The sequence below is a fragment of the Oncorhynchus mykiss genome, chromosome 28, assembly GCF_013265735.2.
Source record: "Oncorhynchus mykiss isolate Arlee chromosome 28, USDA_OmykA_1.1, whole genome shotgun sequence".
Lineage (NCBI taxonomy): Eukaryota > Metazoa > Chordata > Actinopteri > Salmoniformes > Salmonidae > Oncorhynchus > Oncorhynchus mykiss.
Genome location: NC_048592.1, coordinates 1771118 through 1798490, shown reverse-complemented (window position 1 = coordinate 1798490; position 27373 = coordinate 1771118). Strand labels below are relative to the sequence as shown.

The 27373-nt window shown below is 42.6% G+C and overlaps 2 protein-coding genes across 3 annotated transcripts; one reads left to right on the top strand and one right to left on the bottom strand.

The window, feature by feature from the left end:
- Positions 1-295: 295 nt before the first annotated feature.
- Positions 296-6772, bottom strand: LOC110508331 (eukaryotic translation initiation factor 3 subunit F). The gene is made up of 8 exons (XM_021588774.2): positions 6623-6772; positions 2476-2546; positions 2290-2369; positions 1955-2092; positions 1420-1511; positions 1121-1257; positions 756-869; positions 296-476 (listed from the first exon to the last, which is right to left on the bottom strand). The coding sequence occupies exons 1-8, from the start codon at positions 6732-6734 to the stop codon at positions 399-401; spliced, it is 822 nt and encodes a 273-aa protein (XP_021444449.1). The 5' UTR covers positions 6735-6772; the 3' UTR covers positions 296-398.
- A 365-nt stretch (positions 6773-7137) lies between these two features.
- On the top strand, positions 7138-25106 carry LOC110508330 (G protein-activated inward rectifier potassium channel 3). 2 transcript variants are annotated; one of them, XM_036966517.1, is made up of 8 exons: positions 7138-7514; positions 9191-9587; positions 10014-10224; positions 10921-11122; positions 17995-18187; positions 22481-22678; positions 23015-23145; positions 23694-25106. In XM_036966517.1, exons 2-8 carry the CDS (start codon positions 9299-9301, stop codon positions 23964-23966), a joined length of 1497 nt encoding a protein of 498 aa, XP_036822412.1. In that variant the 5' UTR covers positions 7138-7514; positions 9191-9298; the 3' UTR covers positions 23967-25106. The 2 variants fall into 2 exon arrangements, with proteins under 2 accessions (XP_036822412.1, XP_036822411.1); XM_036966516.1 differs by having other exon boundaries at positions 7139-7434.
- The last annotated feature ends 2267 nt before the right edge of the window (positions 25107-27373 follow it).

The window sequence follows — 27373 nt, the reverse complement described above, 5'->3', positions numbered from 1 at the left end:
AACAGGCCTGAGCTCTTTAGTGCCACCATGTGGACAAGATAGATTTCATCCTAGGGACTGGTGAAGTGGCAACTAATCTGAATACAGTATGACCTCTATTTGTATTTGTGAAAACACCCATAGGAGGAAATAGAATTCCCTCAAGCAAATGTATCAGACCTCCCTTTTCCCAGAAATTAAAATGACCCTACATCTACACATGCATTGTCCTATTCAGGACATTGTGGAATTGGTAAATAAAGTGTCTTAGTTAGAAGACATTACTTCAGTTACAAAAGCAACCGTAGCAATTAGGTACTGTTAAAACACCTTTATTAATTTGAGCTTAAGAATATACACAAAAAATGAAATACAACTCCAAAAAAGAAAAGAAATAAACAAACCCAATCCCCCAATGCTCAGAGTACCACGATTTTTTCGTTCAAGGCGATCTGTGCTTGAGTCAGATTCGATAGATAGGTCACCATCAACAGGTCCTGCAAATAGTAAAAGGTATACATTTACACAAACGTCATGAGGACTAGGGACAAATACAGTATGTTTTAGAGCTGTTCAACTGAATCAATTCTACAGCTCAGGTGCTGTACGTACCGAGTGTCTCAGAGTCGGAGTGCTGATTTTAGAACAGCTCCACGCAGTCCATGTCATCGTATTCATTCATTGTGATCTAAAAGCCTAAACTGATGCTAAAATCAGCACTCGTACTCGGAGACACATGATAAAAACAGGCCCAAATCCAAAGGAGGCATACTCACGTTGATGTTGGAGTTGAGCATGGTCTCAAAGTCCTCTGCTGTGATCTTAGGAACTTTGTTGACCAGATCCATCAGGTAACGTCCAACACTGTTATCGGCTGTCTGTTTACCAGACTGAAACAGCCACAGAGAGAAAAGTATTTCAGAAAACTAAGCTATGTAAACGTCGCTGTAAACACTACCCAGAGCTGTCTATAACATATCATGCAGCTGACATCTACACACAGATCACTCCAATAGCAATGCAAACAGAGACTACTGACTGAGAACCCGAGCACTACGGGCCCTAGTCAAAAATAGTGCACTACATAGGGAATAGGGTGCAATGTGGCATCCCCATTTATAGGCTCTGTGTATGTACTCACCAACACATCCTCTATGTAGGTCAGTACCGTGGCCAGCATGTCCTGAACCCGGCCAGCAGCCCCGCCAACCTGGCAGAGGTCAGAGGTCAGTCCATTGGTGGTGTTAGGAGCATCTCTCGTCCTCTCGAGAAGATCAACTGGAATATAAAAAACATTATTTACCATTTATCAAGGAGTGTTCCATTCCCCCTCCAATGTAACATATTACATAAAAAATGGACTATGTCCAAGAAAGGCACAAATTGGGACATAGAAAAGTTAAATGGACAGAAAACATGGCAAAGAGAGAACATTCTTACTGCCTATCCTCTCGGTGTCGTAATACTTGTATTTCACACTCAGAGGGGTGAACATCACACCGACTGTCTTTCCCAGCACACCCATCTGGGCACTGTCAGAGGAAACAAAGCAACGGAATAATAATTATTAATTTAATGTATAAAGCAAGGATTCTCAAACTTTTTGGGGGCCAGGGACCCCCTTTGTGTAAGCAAATTCATCAGGAACCCCCTCAATCAGAACAACTCAAGTGATATAAAAAATATCATAAAGGAGTTTTACGATGACTTCGTGCAGTGCATTTTTTCAAACCCATTTCCTGAAATTCTACACATTTTGTCATGGGCAAAGAAAACATTGCAGTTTTAAAGCTTAAATGAGAGAAGATATTAATTATTGAGTTGAAATATATATAATTGGTGGAGTACTGTGGATACCAATATCCTTGTGAGCCTCCCAGACCCATGTTGAAATTCTTTGCGTCAGCAATAGCTTTCCATTGGACAAACAAGTAATGAGACAGAAGTGCGACTGGTTGTGAGGGAAGTCACTGACCTGAGGTAGGCGCGGATGTTCATCTTGCCACTCTGCAGGGCCGTGTCCATGGTCAGGTGAATGGGGTTTGTGGCCTCTCGGCTGTAATACTCATGGATCAGCACAGAGTGTTCCGTAATCTCAAAGCCAGTGGCATACCTGATGAAGGAGAACAGTTTCACTTTAGAGCAGAGTTTTAACTCCAGCATAGGCTTTTGGACACACAACCACATTTTATTTTAGGGAATGTACCTATTCCATTAGATTGAATACATTGCATTGGGCCATTAACTGTTAGTACTGGCATGAGACAAAAGCATTACAAGATGGGAGTAGGAAAACATTGGCCTACTCACCATCCGACGATGACCTCGCTGGGTGACACCCTCTTATGGAGCTCATACATGTTCTTGGCAAACTCCATGTCAACAGCAACCTGTCACCATCACAAAGAATAGAAGTAATACTTCTAGTTTCACATGTACCAACTTGACTAATTTCTACGTTACAGAGATCGATAGACAGCCTCCATTTCTACTCACCTCATCTTCAGACTCATTGTGGGGGACAGAGAAACAGTTGGTGACCTCAACAGAGTGCTTGTCAATGGTACCTTAGGGACACAAGAATGCAACAAGTTATCATAATATTGTGTTTATGGGGACAAATAAGTTCAACTACTTCAAGTCCTTCTGTTCACCTGACTTAGAATTCCTCACAATCAAATGTCAACTGCATTATCTACCAAGAGAATTCTCTTCCGATTATTATCACACCCTAAATTCTATCAGCATATCGATTGTGCTACCAGGGCCGGTAAAATCCCTGGATCATTGTTATTCTAACTTCCGCGACGCATATAAGGCCCTCCCCACCCTCCTTTCGGAAAAGCTGAACATGACTCCATTTTCTTGCTCCCTGCCTTTAGACAGAGACTAAAACAGGAAGCTCCCGCGCTCAGGTCTGTTCAACGCTGTTCCGACCAATCTGATTCCACGCTTCAAGATTGCTTCAATCACGTGGATTGGGATATGTTCCGCATTGCGTCAAACATTGATGAATACGCTGATTCGGTGAGCGAGTTTATTAGCAAGTGCATCGGCGATGTCGTACCCAGAGCAACTATTAAAACATTCCCAAACCAGAAACTTTGGATTGATGGCAGCATTCGCGCAAAACTGAAAGCGCGAACCACTGCTTTCAACCAGGGCAAGGTGACCAGAAACATGACCGAAAACAAACAGTGTAGCTATTCCCTCCCCAAGGCAATCAAACAAGCTAAGCGTCAGTATAGAGACAAGTCGCAATTCAACGGCTCAGACACAAGTAGTATGTGGCAGGGTCTACAGTCAATCACAGATTACAAAAAGAAACCCAGCCACGTCACGGACCAGGATGTCTTGCTCCCAGACAGACTAAACAACTTCTTGGCTCGCTTTGAGGACAATACAGTGCCACTGACACGGCCCGCTACCAAAACCTGCGAACTCTCCTTCACTGCAGCCGACGTGAGGAAAACATTTAAACGTGTTAACACTCGCAGGGCTGCAGGCCCAGACGGCATCCCCAGCCGCATCCTCAGAGCATGCGCAGACCAGCTGGCTGGTGTGTTTACGGACATATTCAATCAATCCTTATCCCAGTTTGCTGTTCCCACATGCTTCAAGAGGGCCAGCATTGTTCATGTTCCCAAGAAAGCTAAGGTAACCGAGCTAAACGACTACCGCCCCGTAGCACTCACTTCCGTCATCATGAAGTGCTTTGAGAGACTAGTCAAGGACCATATCACCTCCACCCTACATGACACCATAGACCCACTCCAATTTGCCAATAGGTCCACAAACGACACAATCGCACACTATCCTAACCCATCTGGACAAGAGGAATGCCTATGTGAGAATGCTGTTAATCGACTACAGCTCAGCATTTAACACCATAGTACCCTCCAAACTCCGCCCTGTGCAACTGGGTCCTGGACTTCCTGACGGGCCATCCCCCAGATGGTGAGGGTAGTTAACATCTCCACCCCACTGATCCTCAACACTGGGGCCCCACAGGGGTGCGTTATGAGCCCTCTCCTGTACTCCCATGACTGCGTGGCCATGCACACCTCCAACTCAATCATCAAGTTTGCAGACGACACTACAGTGGTAGCCTTGATTACCAACAACGACGAGACAGCCTACAGGGAGGAGGTGAGGGCCCTCGGAGTGTGGTGTCAGGAAAATAACCTCACACTCAACAAAACAAGGAGATGCTCGTGGTCTTCAGGAAACAGCAGAGGGAGCACCCCCCCTATCCACATCGATGGGACAGTAGTGGAGAGGGTAGTAAGTTAAGTTCCTCAGCGTATACATCACGGACAAACGGAATTGGTCCACCCACACAGACAGCGTGGTGAAGAAGGCGCAGCAGCGCCTCTTCAACCTCAGGAGGCTGAAGAAATTTGGCTTGTCACCAAAAGCACTCACAAACTTCTACAGATGCATAATCGAGAGCATCCTGTCGGGCTGTATCACCGCCTGGTACGGCAACTGCTCCGCCCACAACCGTAAGGCTCTCCAGAGGGTAGTGAGGTCTGCACAACGCATCCCCGGGGGCAAACTACCTGCCCTCCAGGACACCTACACCACCTGATGTCACAGGAAGGCCGTAAAGATCATCAAGGACAACAACCACCCAAGCAACTGCCTGTTCACCCCGCTATCATCCAGAAGGCGAGGTCAGTACAGGTGCACCAAAGCAGGGACAGAGAGACTGAAAAACAGCTTCAATCTCAAGGCCATCAGACTGTTAAACAGCCACCACTAACATTGAGTTGCTGCTGCCAACATACTGACTCAACTCCAGCCACTTTAATATTGGAAAAATTGATGTAAAAAAATGTATCACTTAATAATGTTTACATACTTGTGTGTATAAGGTAGTTGTGAAATTGTTAGGTTAGATTACTCGTTGGTTATTACTGCATTGTCGGAACTACAAGCACAAGCATTTCGCTACACTCGCATTAACATCTGCTAACCATGTGTATGTGACAATTAATTTTTTTGATTACTAACTATCTAGCAATTTTTCAACTAAAAAACATTTGTAGCATAGAGAACCTAAAACATTAGAATATTTGGTAAAATCAAAAGTTAAATCAGAGCTTTGGTAGCTAGTTAGGTAGCTATAATTGTCAAGATGTGAGACTGACAGGCACTAGCTAGCGAGACATACCGCTGTAGCTAGCCGGAGAGACATGCCGCTGCAGCTAGCCAGCGAGAGACATGCCGCTGCAGCTAGCCAGCGAGAGACATGCCGCTGCAGCTAGCCAGCGAGAGACATGCCGCTGCAGCTAGCCAGCGAGAGACATGCCGCTGCAGCTAGCCAGCGAGAGACATGCCGCTGCAGCTAGCCAGCGAGAGACATGCCGCTGCAGCTAGCCAGCGAGAGACATGCCGCTGCAGCTAGCCAGCGAGAGACATGCCGCTGCAGCTAGCCAGCGAGAGACATGCCGCTGCAGCTAGCCAGCGAGAGACATGCCGCTGCAGCTAGCCAGCGAGAGACATGCCGCTGCAGCTAGCCAGCGAGAGACATGCCGCTGCAGCTAGCCAGCGAGAGACATGCCGCTGCAGCTAGCCAGCGAGAGACATGCCGCTGCAGCTAGCCAGCGAGAGACATGCCACTGCAGGTAGCCAGCGAGAGACATGCCGCTGCAGCTAGCCAGCGAGAGACATGCCGCTGCAGCTAGCCAACGAGAGACATGCCGCTGTAGCTAGCAGCTAGCCAGCGAGACATGCCGCTGTAGCTAGCAGCTAGCCAGCGAGACATGCCGCTGTAGCTAGCAGCTAGCCAGCAAGACATGCCGCTGTAGCTAGCAGCTAGCCAGCAAGACATGCCGCTGTAGCTAGCAGCTAGCCAGCGAGACATGCCACTGTAGCTAGCAGCTAGCCAGCGAGACATGCAACTGTAGCTAGCAGCTAGCCAGCGAGACATGCCACTGTAGCTAGCAGCTAGCCAGCGAGACATGCCGCTGCAGCTAGCCAGCGAGACATTCCGCTGCAGCTAGCAGCTAGCCAGCGAGACATGCCGCTGTAGCTAGCAGCTAGCCAGCGAGACATGCCGCTGCAGCTAGCAGCTAGCCAGCGAGACATGCCGCTGTAGCTAGAAACTAGCTAGCGAGACATGCCGCTGTAGCTAGAAACTAGCTAGCGAGACATGCAGCTGTAGCTAGCAACTAGCTAGCGAGACATACCACAATTAGTTAGTGAGACATACCGCTGTAGCTAGCAACTAGCTAGCGAGACATACCGCTGTAGCTAGCAACTAGCTAGCGAGACATACCGCTGGAGCTAGCAACTAGCTAGCGAGACATACCGCTGTAGCGAGCAACTAGCTAGCGAGACATACCGCTGTAGCTAGAAACTAACAAGCGAGACATACCGCTGTAACTATAAACTAACAAGCGAGACATATCGATGTAACTATAAACTAACAAGCAAGACATACCGCTGTAACTATAAACTAACAAGCGAGACATACCGCTGTAACTATAAACTAACAAGCGAGACATACCGCTGTAGCTAGACACTAGCAAGCGAGACATACCACTGTGGCTAGAAACTAGCAAGCGAGACATGCCGAATTCACTGCGCTTCGAATACATTTTCTTTATAGCTACGTTTCGGAGTAAATTTAAAGTACCAAGCAAGGTTCCAATCACACGACTCGCTCCCTCATTTCTCCGTTCGTATGAGTCACCGATGGAGGCGAGAACGACAGGGTGAATTTTCACCACTGGTCCGTACACCGACATCTTGAGAAATAAAATAAAATATTACACTTACGGTAGTTTTATATGCAAGTATTGAAAGGTGCGTCACCTGCTGCATTGGAGTTCGCATTGCACACAGAGGCGACGCTATATGAAAAAACACAAAGTAGTAGACTATAATACATGTGATTAACAATTAAATGCATCGGAAGACCAATTAATTTAGAAAAATACTATCGATTCGTTTATTTTAAATGATGCTAGGTAATGTGGCTGTCCAGGAGAAAAACATTGTTTGTTTCACATTAAATTGATTTGAATTCATTAATTTCCTAAACGTCAACCTCCACAACACGAACACCGGTATGGTCTACTGCAAGCCTATTGAAGAATAGTGACGGTGATGACGACAGCATCCCCTCGACCGTCACGTCCATGATCTAACACCTGCACAGTTTAAGTGATTAATACAACTCTATCGGACGCGGATCGGTGGTGCTGCTTGCACTGTCTATACCCAATGATCTGTATAGACGAACTGCCACCATCTTAAAATCTTTGAAAACAAAGTGGCTATTTGTCAATACTAAAGGGATTTTTCTATAATTAGCCCACTTCCAATTGAGGATAACATCTAAAAAAAAAAAAACTGTCGTTTGGTTGGGGTTGCCTTTGTTTCCTGGTGAGAGAGGAGAGACTGAACTGATGCTTCGTCGAACCCACCCGATCATCAGAGTGGATGGTAAACATAAAAAATGGGTAGAATTTAACCTAAGCGGACGATCTCAGAGGCTCACTATTGGACCATCGACTCATCTATCTGTAAGGTCCTTATAAATAAAGCGATGGGATAAAATATATTAGGATAATCTTGAAGGTAGCGCTTTAGGCATCCATTTTAACATGAAACACGATGATTATTCATATTAGAATGACATTTGCCTGATTGCTGTTTTGTGTTCTTATAGCTATTACAGAATGCATTAAAAGTGGCATTGTACCTTTTCTGAGTAAGAATAGCCTTCTTACTCCGTCAAAATATTCCTGTAATTCATTGTGTCCCATAACAGACAGACATACAGACATCTATGACACACACAGACACACACACACTCCCCTCCCCATTATAGTATTACCTAGTCCATAAATATAGATCATTAGACTGAAAGTAATGGGATGGGTTGAGTAGATAACGTTCAGTCAAGGACAGACATCCCAATATGCAAAATGACGTTGAAAATACTTATTTTCCAGACATTGAAGTTACGCTCATTTTAGGTTCTGAATGGAAGGTGAAACTACGCATTTTCCGGATGTTGAAAATACGCGTTTTCTGGATGTTGAAATCAGGTTCATTTTTGGTACAGAATGAAAGTTGAAAATACGTTAATTTACAAACATTGAAAATACTTATTTTTTGGTCATTGATTCTATGGCCAAATTTCAACTGCACACACATTCTCAATGAAGTAAACATTATAGCCCAATAAGAATGTTTAAATCCATGACGAAAGAGGAGCCAATTGAAGATTGTAACATAAAATATTAATTATTGCTCCTGTTTGTCACATGCACTCACATGCACTTATGTTAGCTTATTCGAAAGCTTTAAAACTTGCCACGATTGTGTTCAAAGGAGTCTGACCTAACGAATAAACCAACAGACCACGGACTAACAACATTCTGAGTATCGGTTAACAAAAAAATATTGCTATGACTGTGATATGTTGTTTGTTCAATGCACTGAGTCACTCTGGAGTGTCTGCTGAATGACCAAAATGTCAATGTGAAAACAGAAAAAATCTGTCCTAATCATAAACATCTAGTGTTTCACAAATTTAAATAGCACAGTACAGTACGGCACAGTTCAGTACAGTAGAGCACAGTGCGGTACAGGAAAGTAGAGTTTTATCCAGTATAGTAGAGTACAGTACAGTAGAGTTTAATTCAATACAGTACAGTAGAGCTTAATTCAGTACAGTATAGTACAGTACAGTTTAGTTCAGTAGAGTACATTCAACTAAAGTAGTGTACAATACAGCACATTATACCATACTATACTCTATTATGCTCTACTGTACTGAGCACAGTAGAGTAGACGTCTATGATTGGTTCATATTTTGTCCGGTTTAAAAAACATTTTTTAAAGACGGCCGGTCTGGACAGGACCAAAAAAAGACGCCCAAAAGACATCGGCGTTGGTCAGTACTTATGGGTTGGGTATTGAGGACAATTTAGTGAGGGACATATTCTGCTCCCCAAATGGCACCCTAGTTACTATAGTGTGCATGACTTTTTACCCTGGCTCATAGGGAATAGGGTGCCATTTGGGATACAGTTAATCAGTATAGTGAAGGACATCAGTTCTGCTTAACACTAGCCCTACAGTCCCTTTAGAATTGTTTTTACTGAAAGCAGAGCACTTTAAATACCCCACTCTTCTATGATCTCACAATCATAATTTGAATCAATTTCCCCATCCTTGTTTTGTTTCCCAGGACCTTGACGGACAGAACCCGATTAACCAGTCAATAACCATCGGACAGAGTCTGCCATAGGAATACATCGAGGACCCAGGAACACAAACACACACACCATAATTCCTGATGGCGCTTGAGAACTCTGTTTTCACCTTGAGCCCAGAGTCCCTCTCTCTCCCCGTGGTGGAGAAAGGGAAGGTGCTGGTGGAAGAGGCTTCCGAGGTGATGGTGTCCACCGGAGTGTTTCATGTGTCCGAGGAACTGGGCCATGTGGTTACGACAGATACCGCCCATCCCTCCGCTAACAGATCGTGGAAGTCCAAGCTGGCAGAGAGGCAGGCAAATGCAGCATCTGATGAGTATGTTAAGAAGCTGCCTCGGGTGATGGAGAAGGAGAGGGGCAGATTTGGCTGGGGTGAGTAGTAGTGCTGTTAACTTTAATTGCATCCCATAGGGCTCTGGTCAAAAGTAGTGCACTACATAGGAAATATGGTGCCACAGTAGTCTGCAGATAGGGGGTTATTGACTATGCACTCTACTATTTTTCTCTCCCTCCCCCTTCACACTTACACATTGCGTATTGGTCGAACATGTGTACTTTCTCCCTCCCTATTCTCCTTCCACAGTTTCACCTCCTCCTCCAGCATCTCTTCCTCCTACTCCTGTGCAAAATGGCTGTTCCTTTGGTTTCTCCCACAGTGATTTGGATATTCTCACAACAACCCCTCTGTCTTCTTATTACTAAGTCCCTTTAGTTCTACTGTCGATATATCAATGTAGTCTTTCTCGTCTATCTGACTCTCTCTCTGTTGCTCTTTCTCTCTGTCTCTTCTCTCTCCAGCTAAGAGACGTAAGAGGCAGCGCTATGTGGAGAAGAATGGCAGATGTAACGTGTCGCATGGCAACATGAGGGAGACGTACCGTTATCTGACAGATATCTTCACCACCCTTGTGGACCTCAACTGGCGCTGCTCTCTCTTCGTCTTCGTTATGGCCTACGCCATCACCTGGCTCTTCTTTGGAGCCATCTGGTACCTGATAGCTTACCTCAGGTGAGAGAGACAGAAAGCAGGCTAGGACAGCACTCATACGGAGCATGCCAGGGGACACTTGGTATGCGTCCCAAATGACACTCTATTCCCTACTATCCGCTCAGACTCACGCACTTTTTAGGATGAGTCCCAAATGGCACCCTATTCTCTAAACACCCTATTCCCCTATGGGCCCTGGCCAAAATTAGTGCACTAGGGAGGAGGGTGCCATTTCAGACACATTCTCTCTGTCTGAGAGAATCACTCTAGATCAGGGGTCCCCAATTACATTCAGCTGTGGGCCGATTTGTCTTTGAGCGGACAGTTTGGAGCCCAGAACATAGTGATAAATCATTTGAACACTGCAAATTTACCGCAAGAATCCCAAACAGATATAGTATTTGACAAAAACAGTATAATTTCAAACCTTGATTACATTGAGAAACAATCACATACAGTATGCATTTAGGCGTACAGTATTTTATGTCCAACAATGAAAATTCTGAAAAATAATACATACATTTTGCTCTGAAAACTTGAGGGCCAAATAAAATCACTGCCTATTGGGAAACCCTGCTCTAGATGATGCAATTTCTTCTTTGTAAAGCAAGTGGAAGTATATTAGTCAATGGATAGTTTTTTCACACCCTACATTTTTGTTGCCTCTTTGCTTCTCTCCCTTTCTCCCCTTCACTCTCCCTCCTGCCTCCCACCCAGAGGGGATCTAGATCATCTGGAGGATGAGACATGGACACCTTGTGTCAACAATGTGAACGGATTCATCTCGGCCTTCCTCTTCTCCATCGAGACAGAGACCACCATCGGTTACGGCTACCGTGTCATCACTGACCAGTGTCCAGTGGGCACCATGCTGCTCCTGCTCCAGGCCATACTGGGATCTATGGTCAACGCCTTCATGGTGAGACTCATGGACTGCATCTCAAATGGCACCCTAATCCCTATATAGTGCTCTACTTTTGACCAGAACCCTATATAGTACAATAATTTTGACCAGAGCCCTATGTAAGTGCACTAATTTTGACCAGATCCCTGAGGCTTCCCCTCAAAACATTTGAAGAAAAAAAGAAACAATTATTTATGTATCGTTTCTCTTTGTTTCATGATTTTCCTTCAATTCACAAGAGGCTGAATGTATCTCATCGGATAAAGCATCCGAGCGAGCGAAACAGCGCGCTTCTGTCTCTGTATTTGTAGCCCATCTATTTGAAGCTGTCTGGTCAAAAAGGGTAGAACATTGTTGCTGCCCATTTTTTTTCTATATTTTTTTATTTCACCTTTATTTAACCAGGAAGGCCAGTTGAGAACAAGTTCTCATTTACAACTGCGACCTGGCCAAGATAAAGCAAGGCAGTGCGACAAAAAACAAAAACACGGAGTTACACATAAACAAATGTACAGTAGAAAATAGAAAATCTATGTACAGTGTGTGCAAATGTAGAAGAGTAGGGATGTAAGGCAATAAATAGACCATAGAGGCGAAATAATTACAATTTAGCCTTAACACTGGAATGATAGATGTGCAGATGATGATGTGCAAGTAGAGATACTGGGGTGCAAAAGAGCAAGAGGGTAAATAACAATATGGGGATGAGGTAGTTGGGTGTGCTATTTACAGATGGGCTGTGTACAGGTGCAATGATTGGTAAGCTGCTCTGACAGCTGATGCTTAAAGTTAGTGAGGGAGATATAAGACTCCAGCTTCAGTGATTTTTGCAATTCGTCCAAGTCATTGGCAGCAGAGAACTGGAAGGAAAGGCAGCCAAAGTAAGTGTTGGCTTTGGGGATGACCAGTGAAATATACCTGCTGGAGCGCGTGCTACGAGTGGGTGATGCTATGGTGACCAGTATGCTGAGGTAAAGCGGGGCTTTACCTAGCAGAGACTTGTAGATGACCTGGAGCCAGTGGGTTTGGCGACGAGTATGTAGTGAGGGCCAGCCAACGAGAGCATACAGGTTGCAGTGGTGGGTAGTATATGGGGCTTTGGTGACAAAACGGATGGCACTGTGATAGACTAGATCCAGTTTGCTGAGTAGTGTTAGAGGCTATTTTGTAAATTACATCGCCAACGTCAAGGATTGGTAGGATAGTCAGTTTAACAAGGGTGTTTGGCAGCATGAGTGAAGGATTCTTTGTTACAAAATAGGAAGCCGATTCTAGATTACATTTTGTATTGGAGATGCTTAATGTGAGTCTGGAAGGAGAGTTTACAGTCCAACCAGACATCTAGGTATTTGTAGTTGTCCACATATTCTAAGTCAGAACCGCCCAGAGTAGTGATGCAAGTCGAGCAGGAGGGTGTGGGCAGCAATCGGTTGAAGAGCATGTACTTATTCATTTAAAAGCACTTGGAGGCCTTGGAAGTAGTGTTTTATGGCATTGAAGCTCGTTTGGAGGTTTGTTAACACAGTGTCCAAAGAAAGGCCAGAAGTATACAGAATGGTGTCGTCTGCGTAGAGGTGGATCAGAGAATCACCGGCAGCAAGAGCGACATCATTGATTTACACAGAGAAAAGAGTCGGCCTGAGAATTGAACCCTGTGGCACACCCATAGAGACTGCTAGAGATCCGTACAACAGGCCCTCCGATTTGACACACTGAACTCTATCTGAGAAGTAGTTGGTGAACCAGGCGAGGCAGCCATTTGAGAAGCCAAGGCTATTGAGTCAGCCGATAAGAATGCGGTGATTGACAGAGTCGAAAGCCTTGGCCAGGTAGATGAAGACGGCTGCACATTACTGTCTTTTATCGATGGCGGTTATGATATTGTTTAGGACCTTGATCGTGGCTGAGGTGCACCCATGACTAGCTCGGAAACCAGATTGCATAGTGGAGAAGGTACGGTGGTATTCGAAATGGTCGGTGATCTGTTTGTTAACTTGACTTTCGAAGATTTTAGAAAAGCAGAGCAGGATGGATATAGGTCTATAACAGTTTTGGTCTAGAGTGTTTCCCCCTTTGAAGAAGGGGATGACCGCGGCAGCTTTCCAATCTTTGCGGATCTCAGACGATATGAACAAGAGGTTGAATAGGCTAGTAATAGGGGTTGCAACAATTTCGGCGGATAATTTTAGAAAGAGAGGGTCCAGATTGTCTAGCCCAGCTGATTTGTAGGGATCCAGATTTTGCAGCTCTTTCAGAACATTAGCTGTCTGGATTTGGGTGAAGGAGAAGCTGTGGGGTGGGGCTTGGGCAAGTTGCTGCAGGGGGTGCTGAGATGTTGGCCGGGGTAGGGGTAGCCAGGTGGAAAGCATGACAGCATAACAAAAGTATGAAAGCATAACATTGAATGCAAGGGAAGCCAATGAGCATTTGGTGTCCCTTGATAATTTTTTTTTTTAAATAATAGCCAATCAGAGTTAAGCTAAACGGAATGAGCTCAACTGTGAATGGTCCTGGCACAAAACAAGTGTCAAGGGAAGCCAGTTTGGATTTGGCTTCACACCAGTCACATCAAAAGCAAAATGTCATTGACAGAAACACTTGAAACACACATCTCGTTGTGTTGCTGTCCTCTGGTGGCTAGCTACCTAGCTAACATGGTCCCTTTCCTAAATTAGCCATGAGTTAGGGATTTGGACTTGTGGAGTTTTACTTAATTCTCCGTACTGGCCAATGATTATAACGTTGGATACCCCTGGCCTGAGAGGATGGAAATTCAGTATGTAACTAGATGTAGAAGGCTAATGTTAGCTAGCTGGCTCATCGTTGCCCATGAAAGAAAGCTAGGCTAGCGAGCAAGCATGTAGCCTAGGACAACAAAAACTAAAACCGTATACCGTATACTGTATGGCAGAGTCATAGACCGTTTCATCAACATGAAATGGAGGAGGATGCATTGGCGTTTCTCTACAAGTAGAGTGAGTCAACGTGTTTTTCTACTTGCACGAACACACACACACAGAAATCAGAAACATGGATAGCCACATCATATTTAGCTTACGTTAATTAGACTAAATTGTTTTTGGTATCTTTTAGCTGTTATTGTATTAGACTAAGTAAATGATGTTGAAGTTGAAATGGTGCTGGTATAATGGATGCAACTTCTGTTTTCTTTGTGACTTGTGGGAATTCTCTATGGTTCTAAATCAATAGTTGTTTAGCAGTCCGAAAATGTCAGAAACATTAACTTGTTTGACCATGCTGTAGGTCATGTAACTGTTTGTTACATGCAATGTGCTTTGTAGACTTCACCAGACAGAGGTTGCTCTCCGGTTTTGTGATGAAACAAAGGTGTGATTGAATTTATATATCACAGTGGCAAGGCATATGAACTAACAGGTTATAGAGCAAACAATGCAATTATCACAACACGTAGGTTGTGTGTGGGCGGGTGTGTACTAAACTAACATATGGAATTGTTTTAAGATGGTTATACCATGGATCATTTAGCTATTTGATGTTATATTTTATCAAAATGATTTCAGATTTTTATAAAAATTATTTAATATAATATTGAACTTTGCCTTTACTACTATAGCCCATAGATACGCATTGAATAACACATTCATAAATAGTCAAAAAGACAGTCAAAGTATAATAAGGAATACGGTTTTGAAATGTCTGTCTGATATCTAGGAGATATTAGCAAGCTCAGGAAATATTTTCATTTTTTTGGACACATATTTAACCCCTTATTTTGGTGGTACAAAACTACCTCCATACTTCCATTCATTTGTATGGGTTTCCTTCAAAATGGAGAACAACATCGTGTTCGTGAGAGTCTCCCCTTTCCATAGTGGGGTCATATTAGTTTGTAGCTCAAAAAGTTTGAACGCTACAGACAGAAGTTGGCACATCAGCGTTACCGACTTCAGACAAGTCCTGTGACACTTGTGGGCGTCGTAGAGCAAAACTGATAACACCATTATGTCCGAAGACCGATTTTCGGATGTCTCATTGTCTGACAAACACAGCTGAAGCTGGGTCACCTTCCACTGCAGAAGGCCGACATAGGCAGATGCTGTGGATTGAGACACAGCCCATACAAAAAACCTGATACAGTATCTCTAGCTTAAACTGACAGATTTTGAAGGATTTGTTTTTGTTATGTTACTTAGATTAACTCACGTGCATTAATAGACTCTTAAGGTTGAATTTCAAATCATTTCTGGGTAACAATTAAGTACCTTACTGTGATTGTTTTAAATCAAAATGCTCAAAAAGAAACCAAAATAGCTTCTTAGCTAAGATACATTTCTCAAGCTAGAATGTTGCTAGGACTGTCTGGGAGTGGTCTTATTGGGGAGGGAAAAATTAAAACTAGCTGTTATTGGCAGAGTTTTGGAACTCTCTTTTTTATTGGTCTATTAACTAATTTACCGCCTGGTTATGTCACCAGGCAGACCAAAACTCCATCCCACCAAAACAGGCAAAAATTTTAGTCTGTCTTTTCAAAGAGCATTATCATAATGTTTACAATTTCATAGTATTATTCCAAACTCATAGTCAGTGGTGTAGTGGAAGGTTTCCTCAGGTATATGCCGTAGACCCACTTTTTTTGTGGGCATTATGTATACTCATTTTTTAATCCCCACGATGCGTATCCAAGTAGTATAGTGGAGGTATATGCAGCATCAACAAATAAGGCTGATGGAACAGATCACAATGTTTTGCTTAAAATGTGGATAAATGATTATTTCTTCACATTTTAAGCACAACAATGTGCACACGGAGGTAGGCCTTTGCGAAAATGTGCCAAAATACAATGTGCAGGAAAATGCGCGCTATCATGGACAGAGATGGGAATATCATAAAAAATATAGAAAGAGGGGAGATCTAAAGATGCAACAACTATCATGGACAGAGATGGGAATATCTTTAAAAATATAGAAAGAGCAGAGATCTAAAGATGCAACAACTATCATGGACAGAGATGGGAATATCATTAAAAATATAGAAAGAGCAGAGATCTAAAGATGCAACAACTATCATGGACAGAGATGGGAATATCATTAAAAATATAGAAAGAGTGGAGATCTAAAGATGCAACAACTGTCATGGACAGAGATGGGAATATCATTAAAAATATAGAAAGAGCAGAGATCTAAAGATGCAACAACTATCATGGACAGAGATGGGAATATCATTAAAAATATAGAAAGAGCAGAGATCTAAAGATGCAACAACTATCATGGGCTGATAATCTGACAAGGATAATGCCTTTGGATAATGCCTTTGGATAATGGACAAGGAAAGCAAAGAAAGTTGATTTGAAAACCAATAGAACAAGAGCACATATGAGAAAATATTTATAAAATAATTGCTTCCACGTTTCTATGGTTGAATTTTGGCTATAGGCTACTTTGTAACAAGAAGTAAGACATGCCTCATAATATGAGGTAAAACGCCCAGGTTTTAAACAATTAAGGAACAGGAGAAATATAGTGATGCTAACGATAAGCCTATCCGTCTTCTGGTAGATGGAAAGGCTTTTCCAAAAACCTTCTCAATTAAATGTTAAAGGGAAACTTAAAATATTAACTTCATATGTGAAAATGGCGCATTTCTTTGCTTTGTAGTAAAAAAAGATAGAGGACAATAAGTGTTTTCAATGAGATCATCAACCAATTAGTAGATAATTAGGAGGCAATTAGTAGGCAATGCCTACTCATAATTGGTTAAAATCACACAACGCACACCGATGATGTCATTGGAAACACATCTTTCTCTATTTTTTTTACTACAAAACATAGAAACGCGCAATTTTCACACACAGTACCTTATGTTGATGTTGGGGTGGTGCTAGCAGAATCATATTGTGATTGTTTGCATCAAACCAGTGGCCATGTGTTTTGCAAACTCCCTCTCATGTGCACTACAGAAACACAGCAAACCATAATAATGTCTGGAACGGAGCAAATGGAATGGCATCAAACACATGGAAACCATGTGTTTGACGTATTTGATACCATTCCACTTATTCTGCTCCAACCATTCCTCCCCAATTAAGGTGCCAACCTCATGTTGCCTACTTGCACAGTATTGCTTGGGTTGGCCTGGCTGTGAAAGACCAATATGGGATTTATAATTTTAGGTAATTCAGAGTGTATGTCACTATTTGTCATTTTTTTAAATTCTTCACACAGGGCACATTTCCTTCACTGGGCTGGCCGTTTGGGTTTTTTGGGGCAAAATATGAGAAGTATACCCACGTCTCCAGGCACCACTGCACCACTGCTCATAGTGTGGAAATATACATTGAGTGAACAGAACAGTAGAAACACCTTCCTAATATTGAGTTGCAGCCTCAATTAGTTGGGGCATGGACTTACAAGCCTTCGAAGGTGTTCCACAGGGATGCTGGCCCATTTTGACTCCAATGCTTCCAAAGGTTGTGTTAAGTTGGCTGGATGTCCTTTGGGTGGTGGACCATTCTTGATACACACGGGAAACTGTTGAGCATGAAAAATACAGAAGCATTGCAGTTCTTTACTAACTCAAACCGGTGCGCCTGGCACCTATAGCCATACCCCGTTCAAAGGCACTTAAATATTTTGTCTTGCCCATTCACCTTCTGAATGGCACACTATACAATCCGTGTCTCAGTTGTCTCGAGCCTTAAAAATCCTTCTTTAACCTGTCTCCTTCCCTTCATCTACACTGATTGAAGAGGATTTAACAGGCGACATCAATAAGTGATCATAGCTTTCACCTGGATTCACCTGGTCCGTCTATGTCATGGAAAGAGCATGTGCTACTAATGTTTTGTACACTCAGTGTATATAAAACACAGGAAATGTAAGTCTTTTTTTTCTTCATCTTTTGATCAGGTGGGCTGTATGTTTGTGAAGATCTCTCAGCCCAATAAGCGAGCGGAGACCCTGGTTTTTTCTAAGAATGCAGTGATCTCTCTGAGAGATGACAAACTGTGTTTGATGTTCCGGGTGGGAGACCTGCGCAGCTCCCACATTGTAGGGGCCAACATGAGGGCCAAACTCATCAAGTCTAAACAGACTCAGGAAGGTGAGGCTAACATACCATCCATCGCCATACAAGGTCTGCATCCCAAATGGCACCCTATTCCCTATATAGTGCACTACTTTTGGTCAAAAGTAGTGCACTGTATGGGGTATAGGGTACCATTTGGGATGCAGATATATCTTTTCACATAATCTGTTTCTGTATATTATGGAAGCTTTTGGAAAGTATTCAGACCCCTTTACTTTTTCCATTTTGTTACGTTACAGCGTTATTCTAAAATTGATGAAATTATATATTTTTCTCATCATTCTACACACAATAGCCCATAATGATAAAGTAAAAACAGGTTTTTAGAAATGTTTGAACATTTATTGAAATGAAAAAAACTGAAATACCTTATTTAAGTAAGTATTCAAACCCTTTGCTATAAGACTCAAAATTGAGCTCAGGTGCATCCTGTTTCCTTTGATCATCCTTGAGATGTTTCTACGATTTGATTGGAGTCCACCTGTGGTCAATTCAATTGATTGGACATGATTTGGAAAGGCACACACCTGTCTATATAAGGTCCCACAGTTGACAATGCATGTCAGAGCAAAAACCAAGCCATGAGGTCGAAGGAATTATCCGTAGAGCTCCGAGACAGGATTGTGTCAAGGCACAGATCTGGGGAAGGGTACCAAAACAATTCTGCAGCATTGAAGGTCCCCAAGAACACAGTGGCCTCCATCATTCTTAAATGGAAGTAGTTTGGAACCACAAAGACTCTTCCTAGAGCTGGCCGCCTGGCCAAACTGAGCAATCTGGGGTGAAGGGCCTTTGTCAAGGAGGTGACCAAGAACCAGATGGTCACTCTGACAGAGCTCCAGAGTTCCTCTGTGGAGATGGGAGAACCTTCCAGAAGGACAACCATCACTGCAGCACTCCACCAATCAGGCCTTTATGGTAGAGTGGCCAGGCAGAAGCCACTCCTCATTACAAGTCACATGACAGCCCACTTGGAGTTTGTCAAAAGGCACCTAAAGGACTCACAGACCATGAGAAACAAGATTATCTGGTCTGATGAAACCAAGATTGAACTCTTTGCCAAGAGGAAACCTGGCACTGCTCATCACCTGACCAATGCCATCTCTATGGTGAAGCCTGGTGGTGGCAGCATCATTCTGTGGGGACGTTTTTCAGCGGCAGGGACTTGGAGACTAGTCAGGATCGATAGAAAGATGATCGGAGAAAAGTAAAGAGAGATCCTTGATGAAAATCTGTTCCAGAGCGCTCAGGACCTCAGACTGGGGCAAAGGTTCACCTTCCAAAAGGACATCGACCCTAAGCACACAGCCAAGACAACGCAGGAGTGGCTTCAGGACAAGACAGAGGAAATCTGCAGAGAAGAATTGGATAAACTCCCCAAATACAGGTGTGCCAAGCTTGTAGCTTCATAGTCAAGAAGACTCGAGGCTGTAATCGCTGCCAAAGGTGCAACAAATTATTGAGTAACGGGTTTGAATACTTATGTAAATGTGATATTTACATAAGAATTAGCAAAATGTTATAAAAACGTTTTTACAATCCTGTCTCAGAGCTCCGCTGGGAATTCCTTCGACCTCATGGCTTGGTTTTTGCTACACTGTCAACTTTGGGACCTTATGTAATGTTTTCAACCTCGTGTTGCGTTTCGGGGTCACGACTAGTCCTAAACCTTGGCTGCAGCATGTTTTATACCCCAGGGTAGGAAGGGCATTCCCATCTTTATGACACGCTCTCTGGGTTCCCTGGGGCGTAGCTAGTTACGAGGCAAGGTATTATAAATTGCTATGATCTCGTTTAGACAACTAAAATCACAGTCTTATCGTCACTAAAACATTCTCTTTCATCTGGATATTTTCTACACAACAAAGTATGTAAACATCACATACACATTATGAAAACTCTTCAAGTTAGAATGTTTTCGTTATGTCTTCTTTTAACTTTTAATAACATAACAAAATCGACATTCATTTTCATATTACATCTATCATTGTCACCACCATTTTGGCTGATGAAATATAACGTCACAAAGTCCATTTATTGCATGTTACAGTTCATAGGTAGATTCTCCATAAGGCCCAAACAGACATTCCAGTCCCACCTACTCATTCAAGGGTTTTTCTTTATTTTTACTATTTTCTATATTGTAGAATAATAATGAGGATAGGTTTGGATTTATGAACTTTAAATCCTTATTAATCATTAGTTGTAATAGAGAAATGAGGGGTGCTAAAACCCTTAACCTCTGGTGTAGCCCCTCGGCTATCTGTAGGAGGAAAGTATATGGTGGGGGCAATTAGGCTTGGAATGTACTGAGTGTAGGGAAAGCGATCACATGTCACAGGCATTGATAAGGGGAGTGAGCCATGGATTAGTGAGATCAGGTGAGTTCACGTTAAGGGAGAAATAAAATTGTATGGCCCGTATCACGTCGTGTACTGCCTAGCAGTAAAGATAGCCTAGGAGAAAGGGTTAAATATCACTGCTTGTGTGAAAAGGTTTTTGTCTAATGCAGATGTATTGATCTTCTGGGAAGAATAAACTTGGTTTAAGCTTTCATAGTGTACATCGAGTTTTTACTCTGAGAATTAGAACCTAACAGTGAAGACATCAATACTATGAAATAGCACATATGGAATCATATAGTAACCAAAAAAGTGTTAAACAAATCAAAATATATTTAGAGATTGTTCAAATAGCCACCCTTTGCCTTGTTGACAGCTTTGCAAACTCTTGGCATTCTCTTAACCAGCTTCATGAGGAATGCGATTCCAACAGTCTTGAAGGAGTTCCCACATACGCTGAGCACTTATTGGCTGCTTTTCCTTCACTCTGTGGTCCAACTCATCCCAAACTATCTCAATTTGGTTGAAGTCGGGTGATTGTGGAGGCCAGGTCATCTGATGCAGCACTCCATCACTTTCCTTCTTGGTAAAAGCCTGGAGGTGTATGTTGGGTCATTTTCCTGTTGAAAAGCAAATTATAGTCCCACTAAACTCAAACCAGATGGGATGGCGTATCGCTGCAGAATTCTGTGGTAGCCATGCTGTTTAAGTGTGCCTTGAAATTCTAAATAAATCACTGACAGTGTCACCAGCAAAGCACACCCACACCATCACATCTCCTCCTCTATGCGTCACGATGTGAACCACACATGCCGAGATCATTCGAGATCATCTACTCTGCGTCTCACAAAGACATGGTGGTTGGAACCAAAAATCTCAAATTTGGACTCATCAGACCAAAGGACAGATTTCCACCGGTCTAATGTCATTTGCTCGTGTTTCTTGGCCCAAGCAAGTCTCTTCTTCTTATTGGTATCCTTTAGTAGTGGTTTCTTTACAGAATTATTTTCCATGAAGGCCTGATTCACGCAGTCTCCTCTGAACAGTTGATGTTGAGATGTGTCAGTTACTTGAACTCTGTGAAGCATTTATTTGGGCTGCAATCTGTGGCTGTTAACTCAAATGAACTTATCTTCTGCAGCAGAGGTAACTTTGGGTCTTCCTTTCCTGTGGCGGTCCTCATGAGAACCAGTTTCATCATAGCGCATGATGGTTTTTGCGACTGCACTTGAAGAAACTTTAAAAGTTCTTGACATTTTCCGCATTGACTGACCTCCATGTCTTAAGGTAATGATGGACTGTCATTTGTCTTTGCTTATTTGAGCTGTTCTTGCCATAATATGGACTTGGTATTTTACCAAATAGAGCTATCAACTGTGTACCACCCCTACCTTGTCACAACACAACTGATTGGCTTAAACGCATCAAGAAGGAAAGAAATACCACAAATTAACTTTTAACAAGGCACACCTGTTAATTGAAATGCATTCCAGGTGACTACCTCGTGATTGAGCTGGTTGAGAGAATGCCAAGAGTGTGCAAAGCTATCATCAAGGCAAAGGGTGGCTACTTTGAAGAATCTCAAATATAAAATATATTTTGATTTGTTTAACACTTTTTTGTTTTGTACATGATTCCATTTGTGTAATTTCATAGTTTTGATGTCTTCACTATTATTCTACAATATAGAAAATAGTCAAATTTAATAAAAACCCTTGAATGAGTAATTGTGTCCAAACTTTTTACTGGTACAGTATATGCTCACTAACGGCATATTTCCTGGTCACAGATTAATCCTAGTCCTGGACTGAAAACCTAGCCCTGAAGGTCTTATTAGTAACTTCTCACCTGCTCTCTCGTGCTCCCTCTCTCCTCATCTCGCCCTGCCTCTCCATTTCTCCCCCTCCCCTTCACCCCCTCTCCATCTCACCCCCTCTCGCCCTCTTCCTCCTATCCGCCTCTCCAGGTGAGTTTATCCCTTTGGACCAGACAGACATCAGTGTCGGTTTTGAGACAGGGGACGACCGCCTGTTCCTGGTGTCTCCACTGGTCATCTCCCACGAGATTGACCACCACTCGCCTTTCTGGGACATGTCTCAAGGCCAGCTGGAGAAAGACGACTTCGAAATGGTCGTCATCCTGGAGGGAATGGTGGAGGCCACTGGTTAGTCCATGATCATGTTCTCATGATCTGTTATGAGACTGTTGTATAGTGTAGTGCACACACAGAGATCCTGCAGACACACACACACACACACACACACACACACACAGTGAATTATATGATACCTATGGGTGCACCATGCTTTGAAAGTGGAAGTGACTTCACCGCCCACTGAGAAAATATTTGCTTAGTCATCATAGTAGCTGAAGGTGAGCTGCCAGGGAAGGTTAATAGAGTATGTGTTCTCACTATGGATGTGTGTGTGTGTGTGTGTGTGTGTGTGTGTGTGTGTGTGTGTGTGTGTGTGGGGGGGGGGGGGGGGGGGGGCACCCCCAGGTATGACGTGCCAGGCGCGGAGCTCTTACCTGGCAGATGAGGTCCAGTGGGGTCACAGGTTCAGCCCTATGATGTCACTGGCCGAAGGGTTCTTTGACATCGACTATGGCGCCTTCCATCAAACCTTAGAGGTAAGAACACACAAACACACAACACTCCAGAAAGAGGAAAGGCTGAAAGCAGCAAGGGCCGCGGTGTGTTGGGGCTCCCGAGTGGTGCAGCGGTCTAAGGCACTGCATCTCAGTGCATGAGGCGTCACTATAGTCCCTGGTTCGTATCCAGGCTGAATCACATCTGGCCGTGATTGGGAGTTCCATAGGGCGGTGCACAATTGGCCCAGCGTCGTCTGAGTTTGGCCAGGATAGGCCATCATTGTTAATAAGAATGTGTTCTTAACTGACTTGCCTAGTTAAATAAAGGATAAATAAATAAAAGTGTTAGCGATCACATGCTGGATGCGGTGGCGATTCAACATGTGGAAATAAACAGCTGCTTTTAATCATGTACCTGGCTATGTGCATCACTACCACTAGAACAAAACAACACAGTTTAACCGTTTGCCCCTCTGGTGTGTTTCCTCTTTTACTCTTGTCATGTCACAAATGATTTTACCCTGATTTTGAAAGTCTTCTTTCAAGTTGTGTCTGATAACTGCAGCTCATACCTATTTTTCCCTTAGGTGGACACACCCTCCTGCTCAGCGCACGAACTCTCATTGGCTGCGGCCCGATTGGAGGCTCATCTGTATTGGTCGATCTCCAGTAAACTGGATGAAGAGAAATGGGAGGGATCTTCTCTGACCAACCAATCAGGAAAGCAGCTAGACAATGGGAAAGGAGGGGTTGTTGGTCACACATTTATTGTCGGAGAGATCACTAGAATACAAGAGCAGTCAGGACCAGGAGAGTTGAATGGTTGTGTCACCACCGACCAGTCAGAATCAGAGGCCTAAAGTAGATCTGGTAGAGTTCCAGAATGGCACCCTATCCCCTATACAGTGCACTACTTTTGATCAAAGCCCTGTACTATATAGGGAATAGGCTGCCATTTGGGACATACTTTCAATCAATGTCATGACAGGAGGACCCACAACTACAGTACTGTAAATGATTTTTAGCTAATGTATAATATACAGCCATAGAACATTTGTTCCCAAGGGAGAGATGGGTGGTTTAAAAAGGCTCATTGTTACTTCATTGCTTTGTTTAATAACACTGACTAGAAATGACAAATTATATCAATTGCATTTTGTCTTTATGATATTTAATTCTTACCATGAGCGTCTGTGCTACACTAGAATTATATTATATCTTCTATTGTTATTGCTCTAATCACCTCTGCCAATATACATTATATTAATTAATACACTGTTATTTCAAAGAATGAAGTATTGACAATTCTTAGTCAGGAAATAGGATGTTCAGCCAGGTAGGATACTGAAATGTTCAGAGACATAGAAAGAGCAGCTTGTTTTGGAACATTCTGGAACATTCAGAGGCAGAAAGAGAAGCATGTCATGTGTTGGCTGAATGGGAGAGACAATGTTTAAAAAGGAAAGATGTATTACAGACAATGGGATAGTGTGATAGAAGAGACCACGTATGTTTTTCACTTTAACGTGTATAGAGAATACAAAGGAATAGATTGAAATGGTATCTCTAAATCTGTATCTCAAAAACAAAACAAGGATTGTTTTAAAATATATATAGACGTGTACATTAAGAATGGATGACGTTAAAACAACCTCCGTTTTGTGACTCTAATAGATGTAAAATCATTTCTGTGTTCACTTAAATGTTCACATCACAAGTACTGTAGCTTATCACTGACCCCATCCCAATAGGGGGAGTAGTGGAAGTTGTCATCTGACAAGTTTTGAGATAAAACCAAGCATTTGCTCTCTTGGGAATGTGTCAGTGCGCTTAAGTAGCACAATGAAATATCTTCTTTCGCCAGCCTCATAGGATTTAAGCACAACAATGTCCTGCTCAGCTTAGCCCAACCTCCTGCTTCTGCTGCTGTGTACATTTGTGAGCATTTTTAATATTGAAAAATGCATTCTATAAGAATCAATAAACTATATTCCACACCAACTTTCTTCATCTTTGCCCCTCACTTTTATCAATGTGGTCTTTATTGTACTTTTTCAGTGTTAATCCTTTGGGGTATACTGTTTCACTGAACAATTTCACTTCTGTCATTCCATTTGTCCAACAATTTGTTTTGTGTGAGAAAATCTGGGTTAGAGACTATTGGCAATACTTGACAAATCAGATGTTGCCAGTTCACTCAATGTGGCACAGCATCTGTGAGAAGAGACTAGTGTACCAATCCCTAGGATGAAATCCCTATCTTGTCCTCACGATGGAACTGAAGAGCTCAGGCCTGTTGACTGGCACAGTGAGGGGTCCCCGCTGTTTCTTAGGCAACAGGGTCATGCTCAGGGAGATGGTCATCACTAGTTACCACAGCCACAAAGTTAGAATTATGGCAAAACCCCACCTATTTGTACAATTTCTATTCTTAAAATATGATTTGAAAACTAACCCTAACCACACTGCTAACCTTAAATGAAGTCCAAAAAGTTTTTTCATTAATTTTTATGATATAGCCCATTTTTACATTGTGTCTGTAGTACCAAGTGACAACCCAGTCAGAGAGAAGAACATGGGAGACGAGAGGATGAATTCTGAGGACCAGAGAGTCAAATGAAATCTGAGGACCAGAGGCTCAAAGAGAGGTGTGCTGAATTCCCAAGAATTCCTAAGCACTCCTGTATATCTGAAAATAATACGTTTAACAAATATGGTATTTGCTTCACCTATCCTGTCATTTCAGATCTGAGTACGAGTGCCAGTCTGACATGTTCTGTTTTACTCATATAATTAGAACGTAATAGTATCGTTCTATGCTTCTTCCCACTCCCACTCGTCTAAAAGGAGATGACGTCGTCACCGTCTCCATGGCATCGACAAAAAGCTGAGCAACCGTCTCCCAGGAAACAGCAATACGACCATCACATTCCCCGTTTTTGGGACTGGCACATCATGCTGTCGCTGTGAACGTATTTTGTTTAGACAAAGTTGATTCGCCTATTTTAGGTACACTGAGGTTATATTAGCCATCAAGTTTAGCTCGAGAATGTAAGTATCCAGCGATATTATTTGTTGCAACATGCTAGCAGTAACTGACTTTGCCAGGGAGCCTTTGCTCGAGCACGTGAATTATTTCACAAATTGGGGGGGGGGGTCATAATTCCAGAATCTACAAGACCCCTCTGCCCTCTTATCCACGCAGGACGAGGATGGTGATGATTGTAAGGTAAGGCATTGCTAACGTTCATCATTGAGATAAGCTGCTAAAACCATAGAGATCATATTCAATTACTAGAGGGGCTATGTCATAAACCATAAAAGTTCCAGAATGCGGGGAAAATAGAAGCCATTGTTGTCTGGGAGAAATCCAAAACCAGTCTAAATTAGGAATGAATGGCAGTAGGTGATGCATTTCCTGATTTTACTTATGCAGGAAAATAAAAGTAAGGCATGTGTTATATCAGAAATTGTGTAATTGACAATATTTCTATCTAATAACAACAACAAAAAACATAATATTGTCATATCCTTATACAGTTAAATGGGTTTTATGCCATTTTTCTGTATAAATAGCATCTAAAATCTACGGAAACAGACCATACATTTCTCAATTATTGTTTTATTGGAGAACTGTGAGTGTTATTAGGCTACATGATACAATATCAGTACTTGTTTCATTTACAATTTAAGTCAAATCAAAATGTATTTGTGACATACATGGTTAGCAGATGTTAATGCAAGTGTAGTAAAGTGCTTGTGCTTCTACTTCCAACAGTGGAGTAATATCTAACAAGTAATCTAACAATTACCCAACAACTACCTAATACACACAAATCTAAAGGGGTGAATGAGAATATGTACATGTAAGTATATGGATGAGCGATGGCCGAGCAGCATAGGCAAGGTGCAATAGATGGTATAAAATACAGTATATACATGTGATATGAGTAATGTAAGATATGTAAACATGATTAAAGTGGCATTATTTAGAGTGCAATGTATAAGTGACTAGTGATTAATTTATTAAAGTGGCCAGTGATTGGGTCTCAATGTAGGCAGCAGCCTCTCCGAGTTAGTGATTGCTGTTTAGCAGTCTGATGGCCTATCACTGATTTCAGCCAGTGTATGACTGGATTGAAGGGCATTGTTTGAATAAAATGTTGGCATATTGGCAGTTAATTTGAAACATTTATGGAATGGCTGGCTAGCTAACTAACAAACATACATTCTTCAAATTCATTGTTTTACACAGTATTTTATCACA

What these genes read in the sequence shown, in the direction of transcription:
- LOC110508330 (XM_036966517.1), top strand. Translation starts at nt 9,299, where the DNA reads ATGGCGCTTGAGAACTCTGTTTTCACCTTGAGCCCAGAGTCCCTCTCT. An exon ending in GTCTAAACAGACTCAGGAAG is followed by an intron (nt 18,188 to 22,480) that starts GTGAGGCTAACA and finishes CCGCCTCTCCAG; the next exon opens with GTGAGTTTATCCCTTTGGAC. An exon ending in GGGAATGGTGGAGGCCACTG is followed by an intron (nt 22,679 to 23,014) that starts GTTAGTCCATGA and finishes GGGCACCCCCAG; the next exon opens with GTATGACGTGCCAGGCGCGG.
- LOC110508331 (XM_021588774.2), bottom strand. Translation starts at nt 6,734, where the DNA reads ATGTCGGTGTACGGACCAGTGGTGAAAATTCACCCTGTCGTTCTCGCC. An exon ending in AGCGAGGTCATCGTCGGATG is followed by an intron (nt 2,093 to 2,289) that starts GTGAGTAGGCCA and finishes CTCCTTCATCAG; the next exon opens with GTATGCCACTGGCTTTGAGA. An exon ending in CCTACATAGAGGATGTGTTG is followed by an intron (nt 870 to 1,120) that starts GTGAGTACATAC and finishes TGGCTGTTTCAG; the next exon opens with TCTGGTAAACAGACAGCCGA.